The following is a 19,729-nucleotide window of genomic DNA, read 5'->3' on the forward strand; positions in this document are numbered from 1 at the left end:
CCAATTATAAAATGCCGACTCAGTCAACACTTAAAGGAAGCTTGAAGCATCATCCCTTAAATGGAGCGCTGAGTTCACCATAGCTCCCAACCTCGCTTGACTGCCCCATGATGTTCTCGCTACCCCCATAGCATTGGTTTGCAGGCGCAGGTAGTTGTATAGCACCTCAGGCCTCTTGAATCTGCATCTCTAGACCACCTCTAGACCAGAGGCTGCAATGGCTAACATTGGCCTGATTTGTTGATCATTGAGAATTTGGGGCAGGATCCAGACACTACTGTAACTTCAATTTTTTCAAAACCTACTTTTAATGATGGTTCTTAAACGCTTTAACCTCCCTTTTAGCCCACCACCCATCAGAGGTAGTGGGAAAGGAAGGATATGAGGGATATGGACCTGTTTAGAAATGGTTTTTTGGAGCAACTCCCATCTGTGTTGTCAGGAAATCAGCAACTCAGTTCACAGGTTAGCAGTGGCAGACACCCCATGGACATGCCTGCCCTCTAGTTCAGCAGAGTCTGGATAGCAACAGTGGTAGCACAACCTAGCAGAAACAGCCAGGCCTCAGCCTTGGCACGAGTCATCAGGAAGGACCAGGGCCAACAGGAATGCCAGATAAAGTTCTCAGCTGTGCCTCTCTCAGTGAAGCAAAGATCAGTGAACATGCGAGACCAACAAGTGTTGCACAGCCAGCTCTATAAGCAAGCCTAGCTCAGCTGCATTCACTGTCAGTTGAGTCCTTTTCTTTCTCCCTCCAAACATCAAGTGTCCTCCACGGGTCTCACGTCTGCTCGCGTCTTGCCTCAGCACATGTGTCTATCTCAGCCAGAGTCTGTGGAAGTGGCAAGAAACTGCAGCACACCATCAGAAGTTTTTTTGGTGTGTTTCTCTCTATGGAGTCCCAACAAATGGAGCTCAACCATACAATGTAAGGCAGACCAATACATGTGTGTTGTTAGCAAAGACTCCTACATCGTGTGTCCTTTCCTGTGCCTGCTTTAGCAGAACATCCCTCCACTTGTGTCTGCTTCAGCCAAATATTCCTTCACGTGTCTGTCTTAACCTTTCACCTGTGTCCACTTCAGGAACATATTCTTTCACATGTTTGTCCCAGCAAAATACCTTCCAACACAACTGAGTCTCCAAAAAGTCCTTAAGTTTCCACTTCACACTACCTACTTTACTGATCAGGCTTGGCTTTGTGGGAGAGCATGGTTGTATGAGCAACTACCAAGACCAACCTAGTCCCTGCCGCCTATACTTACAGGAGCATGTGAGCCTGTAGAATGGGTACGAGCCTAGACTAGGTGGCTGCTGTACTCTGGTGAGAGGAAGAGACAGAAAGAGGCCTCTCCTTGTCTCCCTACCAGCCAGCATGTGCCAGCAACTTGCTCGATGCCAGGAACTACAGCCGCCACCTTGGGCAAGTCTGGGCAGAGTGAGAGACTAGGAATGTGCAGGCCAAGTCCTGCTAGGTAGCTTACAGCCTCGGAAGTATAAATATTTCTGTATCCCAGAGGAGGTTTTAAGTAAGTCTCTCAAAGAGTGGCCATTGAGGTGTGTAAAGTGGTAGCTATGGCTGCCTTCGACTGAGTGTTACTGGTCACTAGATGCCAGGCGAAGTCTGTACTCTAGGCTGGTTATTGGACCTCTCACCTGACTCCTGGTGGCTACATCAACTTGTCAAACAGCAGAATGTAATGGAACATTAGGGAAGAAAGTCACACTGTAAGATAAGTCACCTCAAAGCCAGATAGGGCACTGTTCCTCTCTGGACCCTCTCTCCTTCCTGCTGAGGCTGTGCACTTAGGGAAATAGGACAATCAGAGCTTGACTCTCTTTTTTAAGCTCCCTGGATGGATACCATTCCCATAGGACAGACTCTCAGAGCTTCCCAGAAAGTTGGTCATAGATGTTAAAGACCACCAACCTGTGCTTCTAGAATTCTCATTTATTCATTGGTGTGTGTGTGTGTGTGTGTGTGTGTGTGTGTGTGTGTGTGTGTGAACTCTGTAGACCAGAGCATATAAAGGTGAGAAACTGGTGGCAGAAAGTCTATGAGAAATGCTAGGGGCATAAGGCCTGGGCTAGGATGATCCACCAGTGCCCCAGATCCTCCTGCTTCCTTCAGAGAATGTCTGGGATTAAAGGTGTGATGACAGAATGAGTTGAAAGGCCAGTGTATTTTCATCACTGAAAATTAAAATGTCTCTCAGAAGAGAGTGCCCTGAAAGTGGTGCGCTTAGAGGCATGGAGGATGTGAGGTGCCCCTGGGATGAGGGCTGGGTGGGGGACCGTATCCATTTACCACATGTTCTGAAGAAGACAGAGGGAGGTGGAAGCTAAGAGTACGTGACACAGGCCACCAGTAGCCCTACTGAATCGTGGGAATGACCAGCACTGGGGAATGGGTCTCTAGGCTCTGTGATACCACAGTGAGCTGGTAGGTCAAGACACAGCTTGGAGAAGTCCAAGGCATGACAGAGAGGTAGATGGCAGTATCCTAGCATCAGAGAAGCCATCTAGTTTATCAGAGAAACTGAGGCAGGCACGCATTTTAGTAAGCATAGGAACACACAACGGAGAAAGATTAGCAGGCTTCTTCTTCTTCTTCTTCTTCTTCTTCTTCTTCTTCTTCTTCTTCTTCTTCTTCTTCTTCTCCTTCTTCTTCTTTGAAAAATTTATTTATTTCATTTTATGGGGATGGGTGTTTTTGCCTGCATGCACAGTTATGTGCACCATGTGCGTGCTTGGTGCAATGGATCCCCTGGAACAGGAGTAACAGACAGTTGTGAGCTGCCATGTGAGTGCTGGGAACTGAACCTGGGTTCTCTAGAGGAACAGGCAGTGCTGAGCGTGTTCAGAGGTCCGGGCTCCAGTTAGCTGGATAGAAACCCTCAGTGGGAGAGAGAGAGAGAGAGAGAGAGAGAGAGAGAGAGAGAGAGAGAGAGACTCGAGGAGGAAAGGCAAGGCCCTTAAGGCTGTGTCTGTTCTCCAACTCATAGGCTGTTACTCAGTCCTGAGATGTGTCCCACATGTGACCTTAGATCAGCTCTTGAGTTAGTGTGGATCATAGAGGCTGGCTGAACTAGGATCATTTTCTAACTGAGCAAACTGATCCAATAAAAAGCAAGCCAAAGATCCCATAGCTAGGAGCAGAAGAATCACAATGTGAACTTGGATCTAATTTCACAGCCTTCCTCTGACCTTGGACTCCAGTATCCCCAGGTGACATTCAAAGTCACAGGATCATGAATAAGTAGGTTCAGCCTCCTCTGAAATCAAACCTCAAACCTTACGGATCCTCAAAATTCAGTTACTGAGGAGAAATCCAATCTGCAGAGAGAATCTGTATGCCTCCCTACAAGTCCCACTGCCTTAGCAAGCATCCCCCACTGTCCCACTGCCTTAGCAAGCATCCCCCACTGTCCCACTGCCTTAGCAAGCATCCCCCACTGTCCCACTGCCTTAGCAAGCATCCCCCACTGTCCCGCTGCCTTAGCAAGCATCCCCCACTGTCCTGCTGCCTTGGCAAGCATCCCCCAGTGTCCAGCTGCCTTAGCAAGCATCCCCCACTGTCCTGCTGCCTTGGCAAGCATCCCCCAGTGTCCAGCTGCCTTAGCAAGCATCCCTCACTATCCCGCTGCCTTTGCAAGTCTTCTCACTTTGAGTTCTATTTGGGAGCTGCTGCTCAGTGAGGGATAAAGAAGCACATGGCAGACAAAGAGAACAATGAGACTCAGAAGCCAAGACAATTCAACTGGAAAACAGAAGACTGGAGAAGGGATTAATCATGGGTTTCAATTCCAAGGAAAGTGGCTTTGAGAACAGCAGGTAGCTAACTCCGTAGGAAGTAAAAGACAGAATTCCACAGTTATAATTGTAGAATTTGGGTGTGTCCCAGCAAGGCACAGCTATACAGTGAGTGGCCTGTTTGACCATGTGGACAGCAGAGGTTAAGGGGACAGAGCTGATGACCACATGCCAGGGTTCAGCCCCACCCCTTCAGCTATTTATAGTGTATGATTTATAGTGTATATAAGGAGTATAATTGTCCATGGGGTAGAAAATTCTTGGTACCTCGGTGTCTTCAGCTGAGAATCAGGAGAACTAGCAGGGGTACCAAAGACTCAGTAAATCTCTACAAACTCAACAATGTCCCATTCTAAGAGTCTGTCTGGGGTGGTTGATAGGGTCAGTGACCTTTAAAACCAGTGTGGAATTAAAAGACCCCCAAAGCGGGGAGACCCTCACTCAAGTCTCGGGATGACGCGACCCCCCAAGAACTCACACAAGACCATCCTTGCTGTAATCACATGAGATTTATCGATAGGAACCAGTGCACTGGGGTCGAGACTCATATCCCACGCAGGGGCAGTGGAGTTCAACCACCAGTAGCTAAGAGAAGGGGAATTTAAAGGAAGAAACCACAACCCAAGCGGGTAGGGAGGGCGTCATTGGAAAATGTCGAGAATACCAGTGAAAAATCACAAGGAGGAGCTTCCTGTTTCTCAACATTATTTAACTTTATGGTCCGCTAGTTCCTGGGAGAAGCTTCCTGCTTCTCAAGGTTGTTCTCTAAGATGTTAATCTAACTTCTTGGTCAGCTAGTTCCTGGGAGAAAGCTGTTGAACTGGCTGATGTAATTACCTATTCTATAGCCCTAGGAGGGGCTTCCTGGAACATACAATTCTGGGGCCTAACCTGTTTCTTTCTTCTGCTCTAAACTTTGTGTCTAGGGGGGCAACTTTAAAACTTTTACCCTTCAGAATTTTGACTCTTTTTCATAAAGTTGGTTTATGGATAAGTTTTGCTGTAAGATTTCCCAGCAGTCCCCTAGCCTCAGGTTCCTTATCTATAAAATGGGAATAACAGGCTTGTCTTGAGAGCCAAGTAAAACAGAAGACAGGCAACCCCTCTGAAAGCAGGAGATGGTGGAGGACAGGAGGGAATGAACACGGTATGTATAGGAGTATAGGGTCCCCACAGGAGACTTACCGCAGGAGGGACCTGTCTGTGGATTGTCATATCATTATTGATAACAGAGAGAAATGGGATAATAATATAAACTTGTACAAGGATCTTTCTTTTTGTAGAAATAGAGTCAGGCCATGGACGCACACTAAAAATATCTAGAACAAATATGGTCACAGGGAATGCAGATGCTTTAGAAGATGGAACAGGCTCTTGGAGACCGATTTGGACCGGGGGAAAGATTGCTATGCCACACTCAGGTTTCCATGCACCGAGGCACCCAGGGCTCTGTGAAGCTGTGGCCATCAGGACCATTCTTTGGGAAGTGGCTGGAAGTGGGAATGGCTAGATCACAGGTGTTCTGTAGACCTGGGAGTGGCTAGATCACAGGTGTTCTGTAGACCTGGGAGTGGCTAGATCACAGGTGTTCTGTAGACCTGGGAGTGGCTAGATCACAGGTGTTCTGTAGACCTGGGAGTGGCTAGATCACAGGTGTTCTGTAGACCTGGGAGTGGCTAGATCACAGGTGTTCTGTAGACCTGGGAGTGGCTAGATCACAGGTGTTCTGTAGACCTGGGAGTGGCTAGATCACAGGTGTTCTGTAGACCTGGGAGTGGCTAGATCACAGGTGTTCTGTAGACCTGGGAGTGGCTAGATCACAGGTGTTCTGTAGATCTGGGAGTGGCTAGATCACAGGTGTTCTGTAGTCACTTGCTGATGGAGCTCTTTGTCGTCCATGCCCCAGCTCCTCCATACTCTGAGATCACTCAGATGATCATTGGCAGAGCCACCTTCTCAGGGTGGCCCAGCTTTTCATACAGCATCTACTTCACAGAACGGCTGACATCCGCACCTGTATCTTCCTTGGATGGGATCCCTGCTGTGCTGTTGTGAGCCATTGGAGCTGACGGCTGATGAATTCTGCTCAGGGGACAGATTTAGCCTAATAGAGCTGACACAGAAATTCCCCAGTTAGAGAGAGCTGCCGCTCTGTTTTGCTCTGAACCGAGAAGCAGTAACAAGGGAAGAACCTATGCAGGGGTCAGAAGAGCTAACCCACCATCCAGCTACTTCTCCAACTTCTCGAGGGATCTCCTATGCATTCCCTGACCATTCAGGGCTCAAGTTTCTCTCCAGTAGAGCTGAAGCCATAGAATGCTACTTAGATACGGAGATCTTAATTATGTCACTATAAAGTGCCTGCTCTTCTTTAATAGGATACCATATAGGAAAAGCTTAAGTTTAAAAACAAATACCTCAAGAACTTCTCAGGGCAGGAGGTGTCATTTCTAGCACCTGCATCCATGTCACAAGTCGCCTCGCCCAACACATTCAGTCTACCAGCACGTGCTGAGCACCCGCCATGTTTCAAGCACTGGCAGATATAGCAGGATGTGAGAATAGGGATGGCTCTTGGGAAACCCAGTCACCTGGAAGAAAGAACACTGAAAAACAAAGTAATTCAGTTTTTCACGGAGCTCTATAAAGAACTCATCCCACTGACAGCCTCCCATATACAGACTGTGAGCATGAAGAAATAAAAAGAAGACTGTCCTGTTGCATCTCCAAAGAGCCTGGGAGATAGGCAGCATCTTGATGTTGCCCACTAAGTAACAGTCAAAGCTGCCTCCACCAGCAGGCAGTATGGCCTGGTCACCTTCAGGTCCTCTGTTTCATGTCTCTGCCATCCCTGGATAGTAGGTGTTGTACAATACTAAGTACTTGACTCTGTGAGACTCACGATGCCTGCTCTGCTTTAAAATGGTGGCTGTCTCATAGTAGTCTAGGAGGAGATTACATATAGAAAAGACCAAAGTCTTACATAGCTTCTGAGAAATAGGGCCTAGAAGTCTATCTTTAAAACAGAGGCCTTTCAATCTCAAGTACAAGACACAGTTATTAAAACACCCACATACCTTCCCCGCTGGTGTGTTAAACATTGTCTTGGTTGACAAGATGTCCTACATCTGTCCTCCTGGGGACAATGGGTACCAGGACCCCCGACACAAAGCCACTGAGCTGGAGCCCTGTGTCCCTTCCCATTATCTTAGGCCCTTACTAGCCCCACAAAGACTCCTCCAATGCTGACACCCATGGCATCTTTTGGTCCTGCCTAGGTAGGGGAGTAACATGCAGTTGTCCAATTATTTAACAGAGTAGCAGTTCTCTTTGTGCCATTTTCATTCAGACTTAGTTTTGCTTAACTCCCCTTACCACGAGTCTCTCCCCCATGTCTATCCCTTATGCTCCCTTAACCTCTGTCCACTGTACTCTCTTTCCCTCTCATATGCCCCCCTGCACTGCCCCGACCCATTCACACTACCCTCCCTCAAAGCCTCTTTTTTCTCTTCTCAAGGGACTCTTTCTGGTTTCCTACTCTTTAACTCCCATCCTGATGCATGACTAGAATCTAGGATCCAGGTGAGAGAGAATACAGTATTTGTTTTCATATGGTTACCTTGAATTATATGACATATAAAACATAAAAACAGTCAGAGTCTGAGGCTACCCTCTAGGAGTAGCAAAAAGGACCCTGAAACTGTCAGTGTATGAGAAAGCCCCTCCCACTTTCATTGGCTTCTTGATAAAGAAGGTGGCTAATGGATGCCACTGCAGCATGAGATGCTGGTTCTTGGCTCATGTTGATATAATGCCAAGAGCATCATTGGCAGCCCCTTGCACCAGAAAGTCCAGCTCAGCTGACTCCAGCTCCTGTCAAGAAAAACAAGGCTCCTCTGGAGGCCTTGAGGCCCCTCGTAGGAGAGCTTAGGGTCTTGTCCATGGCCATAGTGATTGGGGTATAAGCAAATTCAGATCCAAGTCATCTGTTCCAGAGGAAGGTTCTTTGTCACTCACTTGATGACCCTGGGCCAGGCTGAAAGGCCTGCCTCAATTATGATGGTTTTTGCTGTTCCTTATCAGAATGCTATGTGATATTTTCATGTAACCTACGCATCATCTTGAGACTCATTATAATACCTAATGCCATGCAAATGCTATGTAAATAATTGTTACACTATGTTGCTTAGGGAATGATGACAGAGAAAGAGGTCTGTCTGTGAGTGTTCAACACAAATATTTTTTTCCCTGAATATTTTCAATCCACAGTGGGTGGCATCTATGAGTATAGAACACACAGGCAGCACTGACAGACTGTCTGCTGTTTTGACCATGGTTTAAGATGGTTCACTGAAATATGCCAGTTTATACTAAAAACCCTGTAATTTTTTTTTTGGAATATTCACAAATGATACCACCAGAGTCCATCTATATTCAGAACATTCCATGGACATCCGAATGGAACCTGTGTCCCTCGGCACTCCTCATCCATGATTGCTCCCTCTGACCTTTCAGAGATCACCCAATTTCTCTCTTTGCATGGTCCTCTAGTCACAAGCTTCCTCAAACTGAGAAGCCTGGCTCAACCTCACCTGTCATTCAAAGGAAGATGCCAGAACTATGCTGGCCACTGACTAGACATACTCACTAGCTTCAGAGGGGTGGAGGGAGGACTGGAGTCACCTTGGAGATGAGAGCCAAGCTAACACTGGCTGAGTGTCCTGGCAGGCCCCTTCTGACTTGCTCTGTGATTCAGGGGTCCCTGCTGCTGCACCCTGGTAGTGTCTGATACTCTCAGGGGCTCCCTCTCAGGGCTCTACAGTGGGTCTCAGAAAAGCTGACAGGGACAGTTGGTTGTGGGATGAGGACAAGCAGTCCCATACACCCAAGGAATCTGAGCTCATTGGCCCCGAATAGGCTAGCAGACTTCTGCCCATCATGTGAAGGCTTTTCAGGTTTCAGTGTGTCTTGTTCTCGTCTGGGCTGTTTTCTTTTCCTGTTTTAGGAACTAAGATACACTGCGTCTTCAGCTTAGAGCCAGAGCCTTTTGTCTTCCCCATCAACACTGCCCAGGGTGGCATGGTCCTACACAGGGCACATGGTGGGAGAATATTTGTATATCTGGGTGACAAAGACAGGGAAGGATGTCACCTTGATGGGCCCAAGAACATATGTTTCACAGTGCATTTAAATTACATTGTATGCATTAAATTGTACTGCACACAGTAAATTGACGACCTGTGTTGGGGGTGGCCATTTGTCTTCCCCCTGGAAAGAGAAGGCCCATACATAAGGGCCAGCCTTCCTTCTTCTATCTTCATTGACAGTAGGAAGATGGTGGATGCCGCACAGGAGGAGTCTTGGTTCCGTTTTCACACTCAAGCATATCTGACCCCATGCCAATGGCAAGCCAGGCTGGAGGAGTGGAAGGGATCCAATGAGACCCCAGGTTGGCTGTGGTGGTCCACACTAGGGGAGCAGCCACCTCTGGTACCCCCTGAGTTGACTGGCTGCCAAGAGCCATCTGCTTTTCAGAGATGTGCTAGGTCACCATCCATGGGGGCTCTGAGGCCACACAAACTCGGTGTTCTGTTGTTTCTCTCAGCTGTGGCCAGTAGGGACAAGCTGAGCAGGGAGGCTTCCTGCAGAGTCTAAGCTGCTCAGTCTAGTGTCCCCAGTAAAACAACTAAAGGCCCCTCCATCAGCAGAGTCTTCTCCCTACAGGAGAGAACCTGGCCATACCTGTTCGGAGTGATCATTGTCCCTGCCTTGGCCCAGCTGGCAAGCCTGCCATTTCTCCCTGAGAGTCCACGATACCTCCTCTTTGAAAAGCACGACGAGGCAGGAGCCACGAAAGGTAGGGTCCTTCCCTTTCATCATACAATGCCAGCCTATGCCTGGGTCACAGCGAGAGGCTACAGGATGGATCAGGGCAAGCGTCAGCATCTCTAAAAGCACCATGCAGAGGGACACCCACTCTCTTCATGCCCCCAGTTGCAGACACGGTTCAGATAGCAGAGGCTCTTCAGTGTGAAAAGGGTGGTTGAAAAGAGCCTATGAGGCATGAGTCCATAAAGCAGCTGGTCTTGCTGGAAGAAATTGAGTCCTCCTGTGGCAACATGATATGGCCTGGCTTGGGAGAACTTCTCTCTACCTGCTCAGCTAAGGAGGCACCCTTGGGAGGGACTTCAATTACGTATAGTCAGAGTGGGCATTGTGGGGTGCAGTGAATAAATGAGATTCGAAAGTCTTATTTCACAGCCCAGCATATGTATGTTTGATATATACATATTAAGTCATGATATATGATAAATACTATGCCTACACCTGGTAAAAAGAATGAAGATAATGAGATCATGCCCTTGGGTTGAAACCATAATACTGAGATTTGTATTCCTATCAATAACAGTACCAATTTCATGCCAGATGTACAGCAAACAGTTGTTTTCTGACATTCTTAGTGTTCTGTCAGGCAACGGTAAGGACAGACTCATGAGATGGCATCCCTGCCACCCTGGAGTGAAAAGCTCTCAGGGAGAACTTTCCCTCGGGATGGAGATCCTCTAACTCCAAAGACTAGACCGAGACACCACAGGATGCAATCAGCAAGAGGATTTGGTTTATTGTCGGGATACACAGGCACAGGCACCTGCGGGCGCTTCAGTCACTCGGGGAACTGGCGCGCCCCACGGAACCAAGGATGGGCTTTTTATAGGATTTTGGGGAGCAGAAGCAAGCATACAGAAGCAGATGCATGGTTACAGGGATATAATTGGTGGATTCTAATATGGCAAGGGTTTAGCCCGGGGGCAAGTTTCCTAGCTACCTTCCTGAAACATAACGACTGACTCGGCCCCCCACCAGGGTGTGGGACCTCTCCCGGGGCTTTTTTTTCATTGTCAGGTGCTCAACCGAAGTCGTCCTGTTGCCAGGCCTTCAACCAAACACATCCTGCTTGGCAGACGCTGTGTACTCAGTGTTCTAACCTTTCCCTGAACCAGTCATCTTAAGTACAGCCTTGCAAAATGGCGTTACTGCTGCTAAGCTGGGGTCTTTCAGGAGTGACTGGAGTAGTCTGTTAGGATGGGCATACATGTCTGAGGAGAGAGAGTCTAGGTGGCATCCTGCTTGCCTAGCATGTGTGAAGACTTGGGTTCAATCTCCAGTGTCTTAAACAAAACAAAATTAGAAAACAAAACTCCAGGTATGGTGGAGCATGCATGTAAACACAGTATTCTGAAAACTGAAGCAGGAGTGTTATTTTTAAAAAACAAAAATCCCAAATGTTCAATTTTACCAATGAAGACTCAGGAGCCAGATGTTGGAGTGAAGGCTTGCTGATTCAGAAAGGGAGAGAAAGCACACAGCTCACCATTCTACTCCACGAACATCCCAGAAGGAAAAAGCCCTCTCTTCTTCCCCATGCTCTCTTAAATACCCTTCAACTCAATGTCCCTCCTTTCTACTTCCCGTGTTTTCTTATGTTCCCTGTCAACTGGTTACATGCCTTATCTCTTAACCTATTGTTGACTTTATTTAATCCTGTTAACAGAGAGCTCTTGGATTAAAGGAGTGTGCTAGGGCTGAGCCGCACCACAAAAAGAAATAGGTTTTTCCAGCTCACAATCTTGGAGTTCAAAAATGTGATCAAATATCCTGCAGCACAGGAGGATCCTAGTGAGCTCAAGGCCAGTCTAGGCCACAGAATAAGAGTCTGTCTTAAAAAGGAAAAGATGGAGAGACACCACCCATGAGTGCAAAGTAGGAAATACTCACATAATTTTAAGAACTTAACGTGAAATCCTGTTGTTTAAAAGCAAATCACGTGACCAAATTCAGAGTTAATGGGAGGTTACTACACACTCAGAAGACAAAGGACACTGGCATAGAAAGGCCATGAATTGGGGCTAACAGTGTAATAGGCCCCATGGGCCCCTTCAGACATTTCCACTCACTCCTACTACTAGTTCACAGTAGCCAGGGATGTGGCAAAGCAATTCATACCATGGTGAACAGGAACCAGAGCTGAGCCTCCACAGGGAGGGGTCAGGGAAAGAGACAGCTCCCAAAGGCACAGTGGCAGGTGGCCCACTTCCTCCTGCCCGGCCCCACCTTCCACACTTCCCTTTTCCCCATGGCCTCTTCACATCTTATATCCATCAATGGATTAAACTATCCATCATCTCAGAGCCCTCTTGATCTGATCCTCTCTGGAGACACACCCGGAGTGAGCTGTATTAATCCTCTGGGTGCCTCTCAACCCCATTCTGCAGACAGTCCAAGTTAAAGGTGACACATGAGATAGGAATGAAGGTCATTGTTGGAATGGCGGCTGCCAGTCAACTGGATTCAGACTGGAAGAGTATCTGCCTAGGAGGGGACAGTACCATCACAAGGATCTTTCTAGAACGTAGGACTGGGAGAAGGTGGAGAAGCAGAGAGGTGCCCCATGAGAAGGATTTGGCTGAAGGAGAGCATCTTTCAAGGTGACAGGATGGGGCCATGAGTCAGGCAACACAGGCAACAATGCAAGCTAGGAATGGTCAAGAAACTCACCTGTGTGCCCTGTCTGTAGCATTGAGCTCACCAGATTCATTATGTAATCGATATAAATACTTCCAACCTGGCTTTGGCAATGGGTGGGTCACAGGAAATAGTTCTGTTATTTTCCCAGGAGGAACTGCCAAAGAAATGCCTCCGAGCTTCTGGGTAACTAGGAAAAAAGAATGAGTTGATTTTCCCCATGGACTCTCTCATCAGTGTCCCAGGACATAGAGCCCTGACAATAAGGTATGGATCAAAGCCAGGTAGAACCCTGAGTGCTGAAGCCTGTAGTTGGTGAGAGTCCATTAGGAGCCCCATGCCTTCACAGATCAGGGGAGTGTCACCCTGTGCCAAGAGCCACTGGAGAGAAGCCCTGGGTTCCAAAGAGGTGATAATGGGGGACCCGGGAGAAGCTTCCTGGAGGAAGTGACAGCTGAGTGAGATGGTTGACATGAGTCAGGTGAGAACAACTGTGAACTGTGTACAGTTAGGTTGATGCTACACATGTGAACGTGTATGGCTGGGTCAAGCATACACTGACCAGGAGGAGGCCAGCGCTCTTGCTCAAGCCTCAGCATGGCTGTCCTTCGCCAGGGGCAATCTTCTCATGCATCCCAGCTCAGAGTGGCCCTCCAGGATCTTGTCAGTTCTATCTCTGCTGTCCTTGTTTTAATTCTGAGGGTAGCCACATATACACAGCTGTCACATGACTGCCCAGGTCACACAGGGACAGAAGTAGAACTGCAGTAGAAGCCAGCTCTCTCTCCCATCCCAGCAGGAGCATGTGATCAATAAATTTTGCCATCATTTTAAAAAGCCACACCTATAGAGATATGAACGAATTAGCGGCCACACAAGGACAGAGGGAATTCCATCACAGTCAAAGGGCTATTCAGATCACCTGCAGTCCTGGAGGAGGAGGGCACTCCCTCTATTTTGAGATGTCCCCAAGCTCTTGCACTGAGGACGTGACAATGCAGAAGGGGGTCTGCATGTCTGATCACCTCCTGTCAATGCCACTGCTTGACCCGAGCTCGTCCCACCCACACAGACTCACAGCAATGCTAGAGTGGAAATTTCCACTCTCCTGTGGGACTTGATCCCTCTGTTCCTCTGTTTCCTAAATGTTAAAAGGCAAGAAAGCAGAGCTGGCAGTGATCTGGTGTGGCTTACGAGGCCCAGCCAATACCATATCTCTAGTGACTCTCTTGTAGCAGTTGCAGCCCTGTCTCAAGCTTCTCTTAATTGGTCAGTATTTGTGGCCCAACCCCTACCAAACAACAGCCCTCAGGAGCTCAGGCTAAATGGAACTGAACTAAGTCTCTCCTCTCAGCCTCTCTATTCTATGAGATTTTCTCATTGTTCTTTTGAGGTATGTGGAAAAACTAATCACATACCTGGTTCTCCTGAGGTCATCTGGGGCACACACACCCCAAGTCCCTGAATGGCAGTACATATAGAAGCACCCACCTTCCAAGTCTATTGCAATAGGAAGGTCTGTGAGTTGCGTGGCACATAGTAGGTACAGGAAATGCCAGGCTCTTGATTCTCAAGGGTTCCAGTCTTGCTTTGGTCATGGCTAGTCTGTAAAGGGCAGTAGATCTGAATCTTTCACTGCTTCCAGCCCAGAAACAAACTGGGCCACGTAGACTTCATTCCAGATGAGAAATGAACACATCCTCCCTTCTCAAATTCTTTAGAGTTAATGACTAGAGTACGGGCAGGAATATGAAGAAGGTAGGGCTGTAGATAGGGCTGCTTGCTTTCAGATTGAAGAAAGGGTGTGTCAGCAGCCTTGGGAGAGGCCTGTGATGGACTGTCTTCCAAAGTCTTCTGAGTGTCAACTACAGGTGACTGAGACCACTTCTTCCCTGGAATCAACTCGTTAAAATTCAGGGTGTCTGTTCTGTCTCCTTCCCATTCATCCTTAGACACGTGAGTCAGGCAGTTCCGAAGCTGGGCCGATGCCCTCACATCAGATCTGCTGCCTGTGACCTTGTTCTGACCTTACCGAGGACAGCAAGAACTCTACTCATACCCAGCCTCTGCCAGAAATATCCCAAGGTTTATACAGTTTTCAACAGCTTCCAGTTCTGACAGGGCTGGGTAAAACTAGAAGCCACCATAGTGCACCCCCAACACCTACCTGCCCAGTTTCCTGTAGCTCAGGTCTCACTTCTCTAAAGACAGGCTAAAGGAAATGTTCTTCTTCATAGGTTTAAGGTGGGAAAGACATAATTCCATACAGCCCTCTCATGCTTTTGGGTACAGTGTAGTTCACGCTAATCTTAGTTCACAGAGCTCGTGCTGATGAAACTAATGGTAGGGGGTGACATGAACAAAAGCCAGGGGTGTCTCCTGTGTCTGCCCAGAACTCAGGATGCAAAGGGGAAGAAAGGGGAGGGGAATCAAAGGTTAAGGCAGTATTAGTTCTTGTTACAGACTGAAGGTTTGCATACCCCTAATTTCTTATATTAAGGTCCTAAGCCCCAGTGGGATGACATTCAGAAGCCAGGCAGAAAGGAGGTGGGTGATAGAACTCAGTCTGCGCTATTTCTTCCAGCAGTGTGTACCGACTAAGACCACTGCCAGCTCTGCTTTGTTGCCTTTTGACGTTTAGGAAACTGAGGAACAGAGGGATTAAGTCCCACAGGAGAGTGGGAATTTCTACTTTTGCACTGCTCTGAGCCTGTGTGGGTGGGACAAGCTCAGGTCAAGCAATAGCATTGACATTACTCCCAGGGGCCATTACTGATAATCAGAAGGAGTCTTCAGGAACACCTGCTAGTCGCAGGAACTCTCCTGGCCTCTTCTGTCCTTGCACCTTTTCCATTGCAGTTGCCACCCAGCTGTGGGACAGCTGCAAGCACAGATGTGGGCAGACAGCTCCATGTCTTTAACACACCATATGTTTTCCATGGGCAGGAGCCCATCCAGTCCACGTACAGTGCAGTGTGGATGTGTGGGGAGTTAATTCCTGTCAGCTGAGCATCCAGCCTCCCTGGTGGAGGGCATTTTGGAGCTATTCCTTCAGGGGCTGCTCAGAAGTCCAGTGAGACCAGCCCATCTGTGCCAGGCAGTGTATTGCACTGCTGGCTTTCCAGTCTTTACACCTGCAGCCTCCTTATACTGAGCTCCCAGGCTGTACTTTCAGGCCCAGTCTCAGGACAAGTCCCTTCCCTGTTCTCACCTGCAGAATGACACCACTAACCTTATTACCTGGGGGAGGGGGTGTCAGTCACAGGAGAACTAAATAAGGGCAAAAGGTTTGCACAATATGCTCTTCAACCCCCCTCGTGTGTGTGTGTGTGTGTGTGTGTGTGTGTGTGAGAGAGAGAGAGAGAGAGAGAGAGGCAGAGAGAGAGAGAGAGAGAGAGAGAGAGAGAGAGAGAGAGGCAGAGAGAGAGACTTTATCCTTTAACGAGGGCAAGCAGGTTCCAGTATTATCCTTGGCAGTAAGATGAACCCACAGAGCCCTGTAGACTGAGGCAGTGAGGCGGCTGACCTAGTGCATCTCATTTACTGCACAGCTCAGTCCCTAAAACAAAACCTCTGGAGAGAGAGAGAGAGAGAGAGAACATAGCCAGAAAATCTGCATCCTCCCCAATGTCAGTCAGCCATGCTGGTGAAATTACAAAAGGATTCACTTTCTATATAGACAAGCACAATTTTGCAAAGCCCACAGAAACTCATTTGGATTATTGTAAAGCAGGGATTTAAAAAAAAAAAAGAACTTTGTACGATGCCGGGGGTTTTATTATTCTCTCTCTTTCTTCCCCACCCATTTCTGCTTGCATATGTGGGACTTCGGATGTGAGTGTGCCACAGGAAGCACGCAGAGGTCAGAGGGAAGCCTCAGGTGCTGGTCCTTGTTTGTTTGTTTGTTTTGCAGCTATGTACGCCATGGTGGCCTGGGGAGCCTGGCTCTATCTCCCATCTCGCCATAAGAGTTCTGGGCTTACAGATCTGCACTACCATGTGTCTGGCTTTGCATGGGTTCTGGGATCTGAACTCAATTTGAGATGTACAGATATAAGAATTCTCACTGATGATCTGAGTGCACAATCTTGACTCCCAGACAGACACGTTTTCAAAGATCTCTTTTCACTATGTGACTACATTTAAACACCACTACTTTCACACCCCTGTAGAAACGTCTCCCTTATCTTGAGGACGTAGATTATTTGCTCATTGTACATTCTCTGCTAGTCAGTGCCCTTGAGACTTGCAGTGCCTCGTAACTGGAGCACAGGCAGTGTCCCCACAGTGTCACAACTTGGTTTGTGCTGCATTTGTTAGTTTTTAAATCTCTAATTTCTTTGAGGATTTTTTTTTTGTTGTTGTTGTTGTTTTGCTCGGTCTCCTGTAGCCCGAGCATGGAGTCAGGCTCACTATGTAGCTGCATGAGTTACTGTTCTGATGCTGTGATAAACACCATGACCAAGGCAGCTCATAGAAGAAAGAGCTTATTTGGGTTGACATTTCCAGAAGGATGAGAGTCCAGCATGGCAGCAAAGTGTCAGGCATGATGGCCAGGGCAGAAGCTTAAGACTCACATCTTGAACCCCAAGCACAAAGCAGAAAGAGCACACTGGGAGTAGACCAAGACCTTAAGCTCTCAAAGTCCACCCCCAGTGACACACTTCCTCCTTGCTGGTGGAAGTGTGAGCCTCCTCAAACAGCGCCATTAACAACTGGGGATGGAGTATTCAAACACACAAGCCTATAGAGGGACATTTCATTCCAATCACCACAGAAGCCATGATGACCCCGAGCTCCTGGTGTCCCTGATTCCCCTTCACCCGGTCCAGGATTAAATGCATGCACAACCATACCTTGAAGCCTTGGCAGGTTCCTTATAAAAGACCTGTATAGTTTTTCGTTCAATTCTATCAAACGACCAAATTATCAGCCTCCAATTTGCTAATTATTATCCAATTCACTGACTAGTAAACTGTACAAAAGCAATGTATCACTGTGTATGGATCACAAAGGAAAATGGTAGCACTTAATCATCTAAATTATCCAATATTTAAACCCATAAAGACATGGGAGGCAGGAGCTGAGATAAAAACCTGTTAGCTCAGAGACATAATTTTATTTACTTACTGTATATAAAATATCTATCCACAAGTCTGATTCTACAACTACCCTGCCAGCTCTTTAGAAATCTCTTTCTATCTGTGTCATAAGCAAGCTAGTCTACCTTTCTCTTGAGCTCCTTCAAATCTGAGAAGGGCTCCTTAGCTCTCTTTCCTGGACAACCATTTCACCTGTGTCCTGCCCACTGCCTCTCTGTGGTTCCTGCAAGCCCAAAGAGCAAATGAATCCCTATCTCTTGCCTGGGGCTCCTTCTATGAAGCTCTCCCAAGCCCAAAGAGAGAGCTCTCAAAGGTCCAATTGCTATAAAAAGAAGTCAATAATTCCTCCCCTACACCCTTGGATGACTCCAAGCAAGTGAATAGAGGCCAAACTATTTCACCTTTTAGGTGGGGCAGCCCAAGGCCATCCAGCTGACTTTGCAAAGACCATGAGACCTCAAGCAACTTGCCTTAGAATAGGCAGGAACTTTCTACTCTTTAGCATTCTTACCTGTGGAGGCTTTTAGAGGCACACAGAACTGCAGCTCTCCAGGATACACCTAACTGCATCTGACAAGCACAATACCTTTCTAAGCTTGTATATTTTGCTAACAATTAGCTTTTCTGTGTACAATAATCAAATATACCGTAACAGAAAACAGCGGTACCCTGCTGGATTCTCCACAGTGTGGCTTCTCCCACACCCTCACACAGACCATGAAGTTCCAGGCCCCGTCACAATAAAATTGTATAAAACTATATAGAACCTCAATATCTCCTTCTACACCTCTCCTTTCCCCATGTAGGACATTACCACTGTGAATAATGAAGAGACCTTGAGCCTGCTTTAGAAGCCCCACGACATCCTGCTCTTAAATACCGGTAGCAGTTGAAAAGGAATGGCTTGACAGAGTTCCTATTTTTAGAAGTCCTTAGTCCTGCACTGTGTAAAACACAGAGCTTTCAGAGCATCTCTCTGCACATGGTCACAAAAGATCAGTGGGAGTGCTTCACGTGACGTTCTTTTGCCTTCTTCGTTATGGGAAAGAAGGCTCCAGACCACTCTGGGCTTTGCTCTGCAAGAGGTAAAGAGCACTCTTATAGACAAAAATTGGTGGCCACCGCAGCACAGAGTCCCAGGCTAATCGCTGGCTCAGAGCATCTGACTACATCAACTGACTGTATACTTGCTCTGGGGACCGGAAGTCACCAGCAGAGTGGTATTCCTCTGCCAGCTGGTGACAGTGGCCAGTATCCTTAGAGCCTCAGTGCCCTTAGTCTTCCACAGCCTCGGTACTCTAACATCCTCAGTTCTGCATCCTCAATGTTCAGGCATCGCCAATCATTCTGCATCCTCAGTGCTCCCGCATGCCTAGTCTTCCAGTACCCATAAGCATTGCAAATTTCCAGCCATTGGAGGAAGCACATTTTAACCCTCATAAAAGCGACCCTGAGATCCTAACAGGCAGCTCACACAGCATCCCCAGCCTCCTCTATTCTTACATTCTCACTGAACTCCAGCGTCCATTCATTCTCTGTTACTCCTAAGACTCAGGGGAACCCGGTTACCCCAGCATGACCACCAACCCTCACTAGGTGACTGTTTCCGGAGCTCACATTCATAGGTACCATATGATAACAGGTAAACAGTTTAAGCCACAACAAAAGGTTATAGCATTTTGTACCCACTGGACAAATGAAAGGATTATCACGTCTGGGGGTAGAATCCAAGAACAGTGTCAAACATCTGACCATGCACTAATGTCCCCATTGAAGCTACTTAACCCAAGAAGTCCTTGGTAACAAAGTGGAGATCCCTGTTGTGGGGGAAAGTTCTAGATTTACCGTCTGAGCCATACTAACAAACATTACCTTGGCACCTGTTCTCTGGTACTAACAGAAGATGGTGGGGTGGAGGGGTGGGGCTTAAAGATGCAATAAAAATGGAGGAGGGGATGCTGGAAAGAGAAAATTCAGGGAATGAGAAAGCCTGCCCCTGGAGCTGTCAGCAAGGACAAGGCTGTGCAGGGAAATTTTGATGAGCTCCGTGCGTTGAATTTGCCTGAGAGCTTCAAGGTGAATGGGATAGGGGATGAAGTTTTCCATGTTTTGGAAGGAAAATATGCAAACTCTAGACCCGTTTGGTAACACAGATGTTGCATTTTGAACTTGGAAGAAAACCCTCAAACTCCAATGGTTTAGTGTGTAGTAAAAACCCAGTCACTTTTTCTCCTGTACGATTTAACCAGTGCTGGCAAAACCATTAAATGGCAACTTCCAAAGACATGCTT

The 19,729-nt window shown here is 47.5% G+C and overlaps 1 protein-coding gene across 7 annotated transcripts in view; it reads left to right on the top strand.

The window, feature by feature from the left end:
• Slc2a9 (solute carrier family 2 member 9) overlaps window positions 1-19,729 on the top strand; it is a 133,629-nt gene that overhangs the window by 63,942 nt on the left and 49,958 nt on the right. For all 7 annotated transcript variants that reach the window (XM_063273504.1, XM_039092336.2, XM_006251100.4 and 4 more), the window contains one exon: window positions 9,538-9,670. In XM_063273504.1, the coding sequence (XP_063129574.1) occupies window positions 9,538-9,670 (133 nt within the window). The remainder of the gene's footprint in view (window positions 1-9,537; window positions 9,671-19,729) is intronic.

Source organism: Rattus norvegicus, chromosome 14 (assembly GCF_036323735.1).
Source record: "Rattus norvegicus strain BN/NHsdMcwi chromosome 14, GRCr8, whole genome shotgun sequence".
In the NCBI taxonomy this organism is placed as follows: Eukaryota; Metazoa; Chordata; class Mammalia; order Rodentia; family Muridae; genus Rattus; species Rattus norvegicus.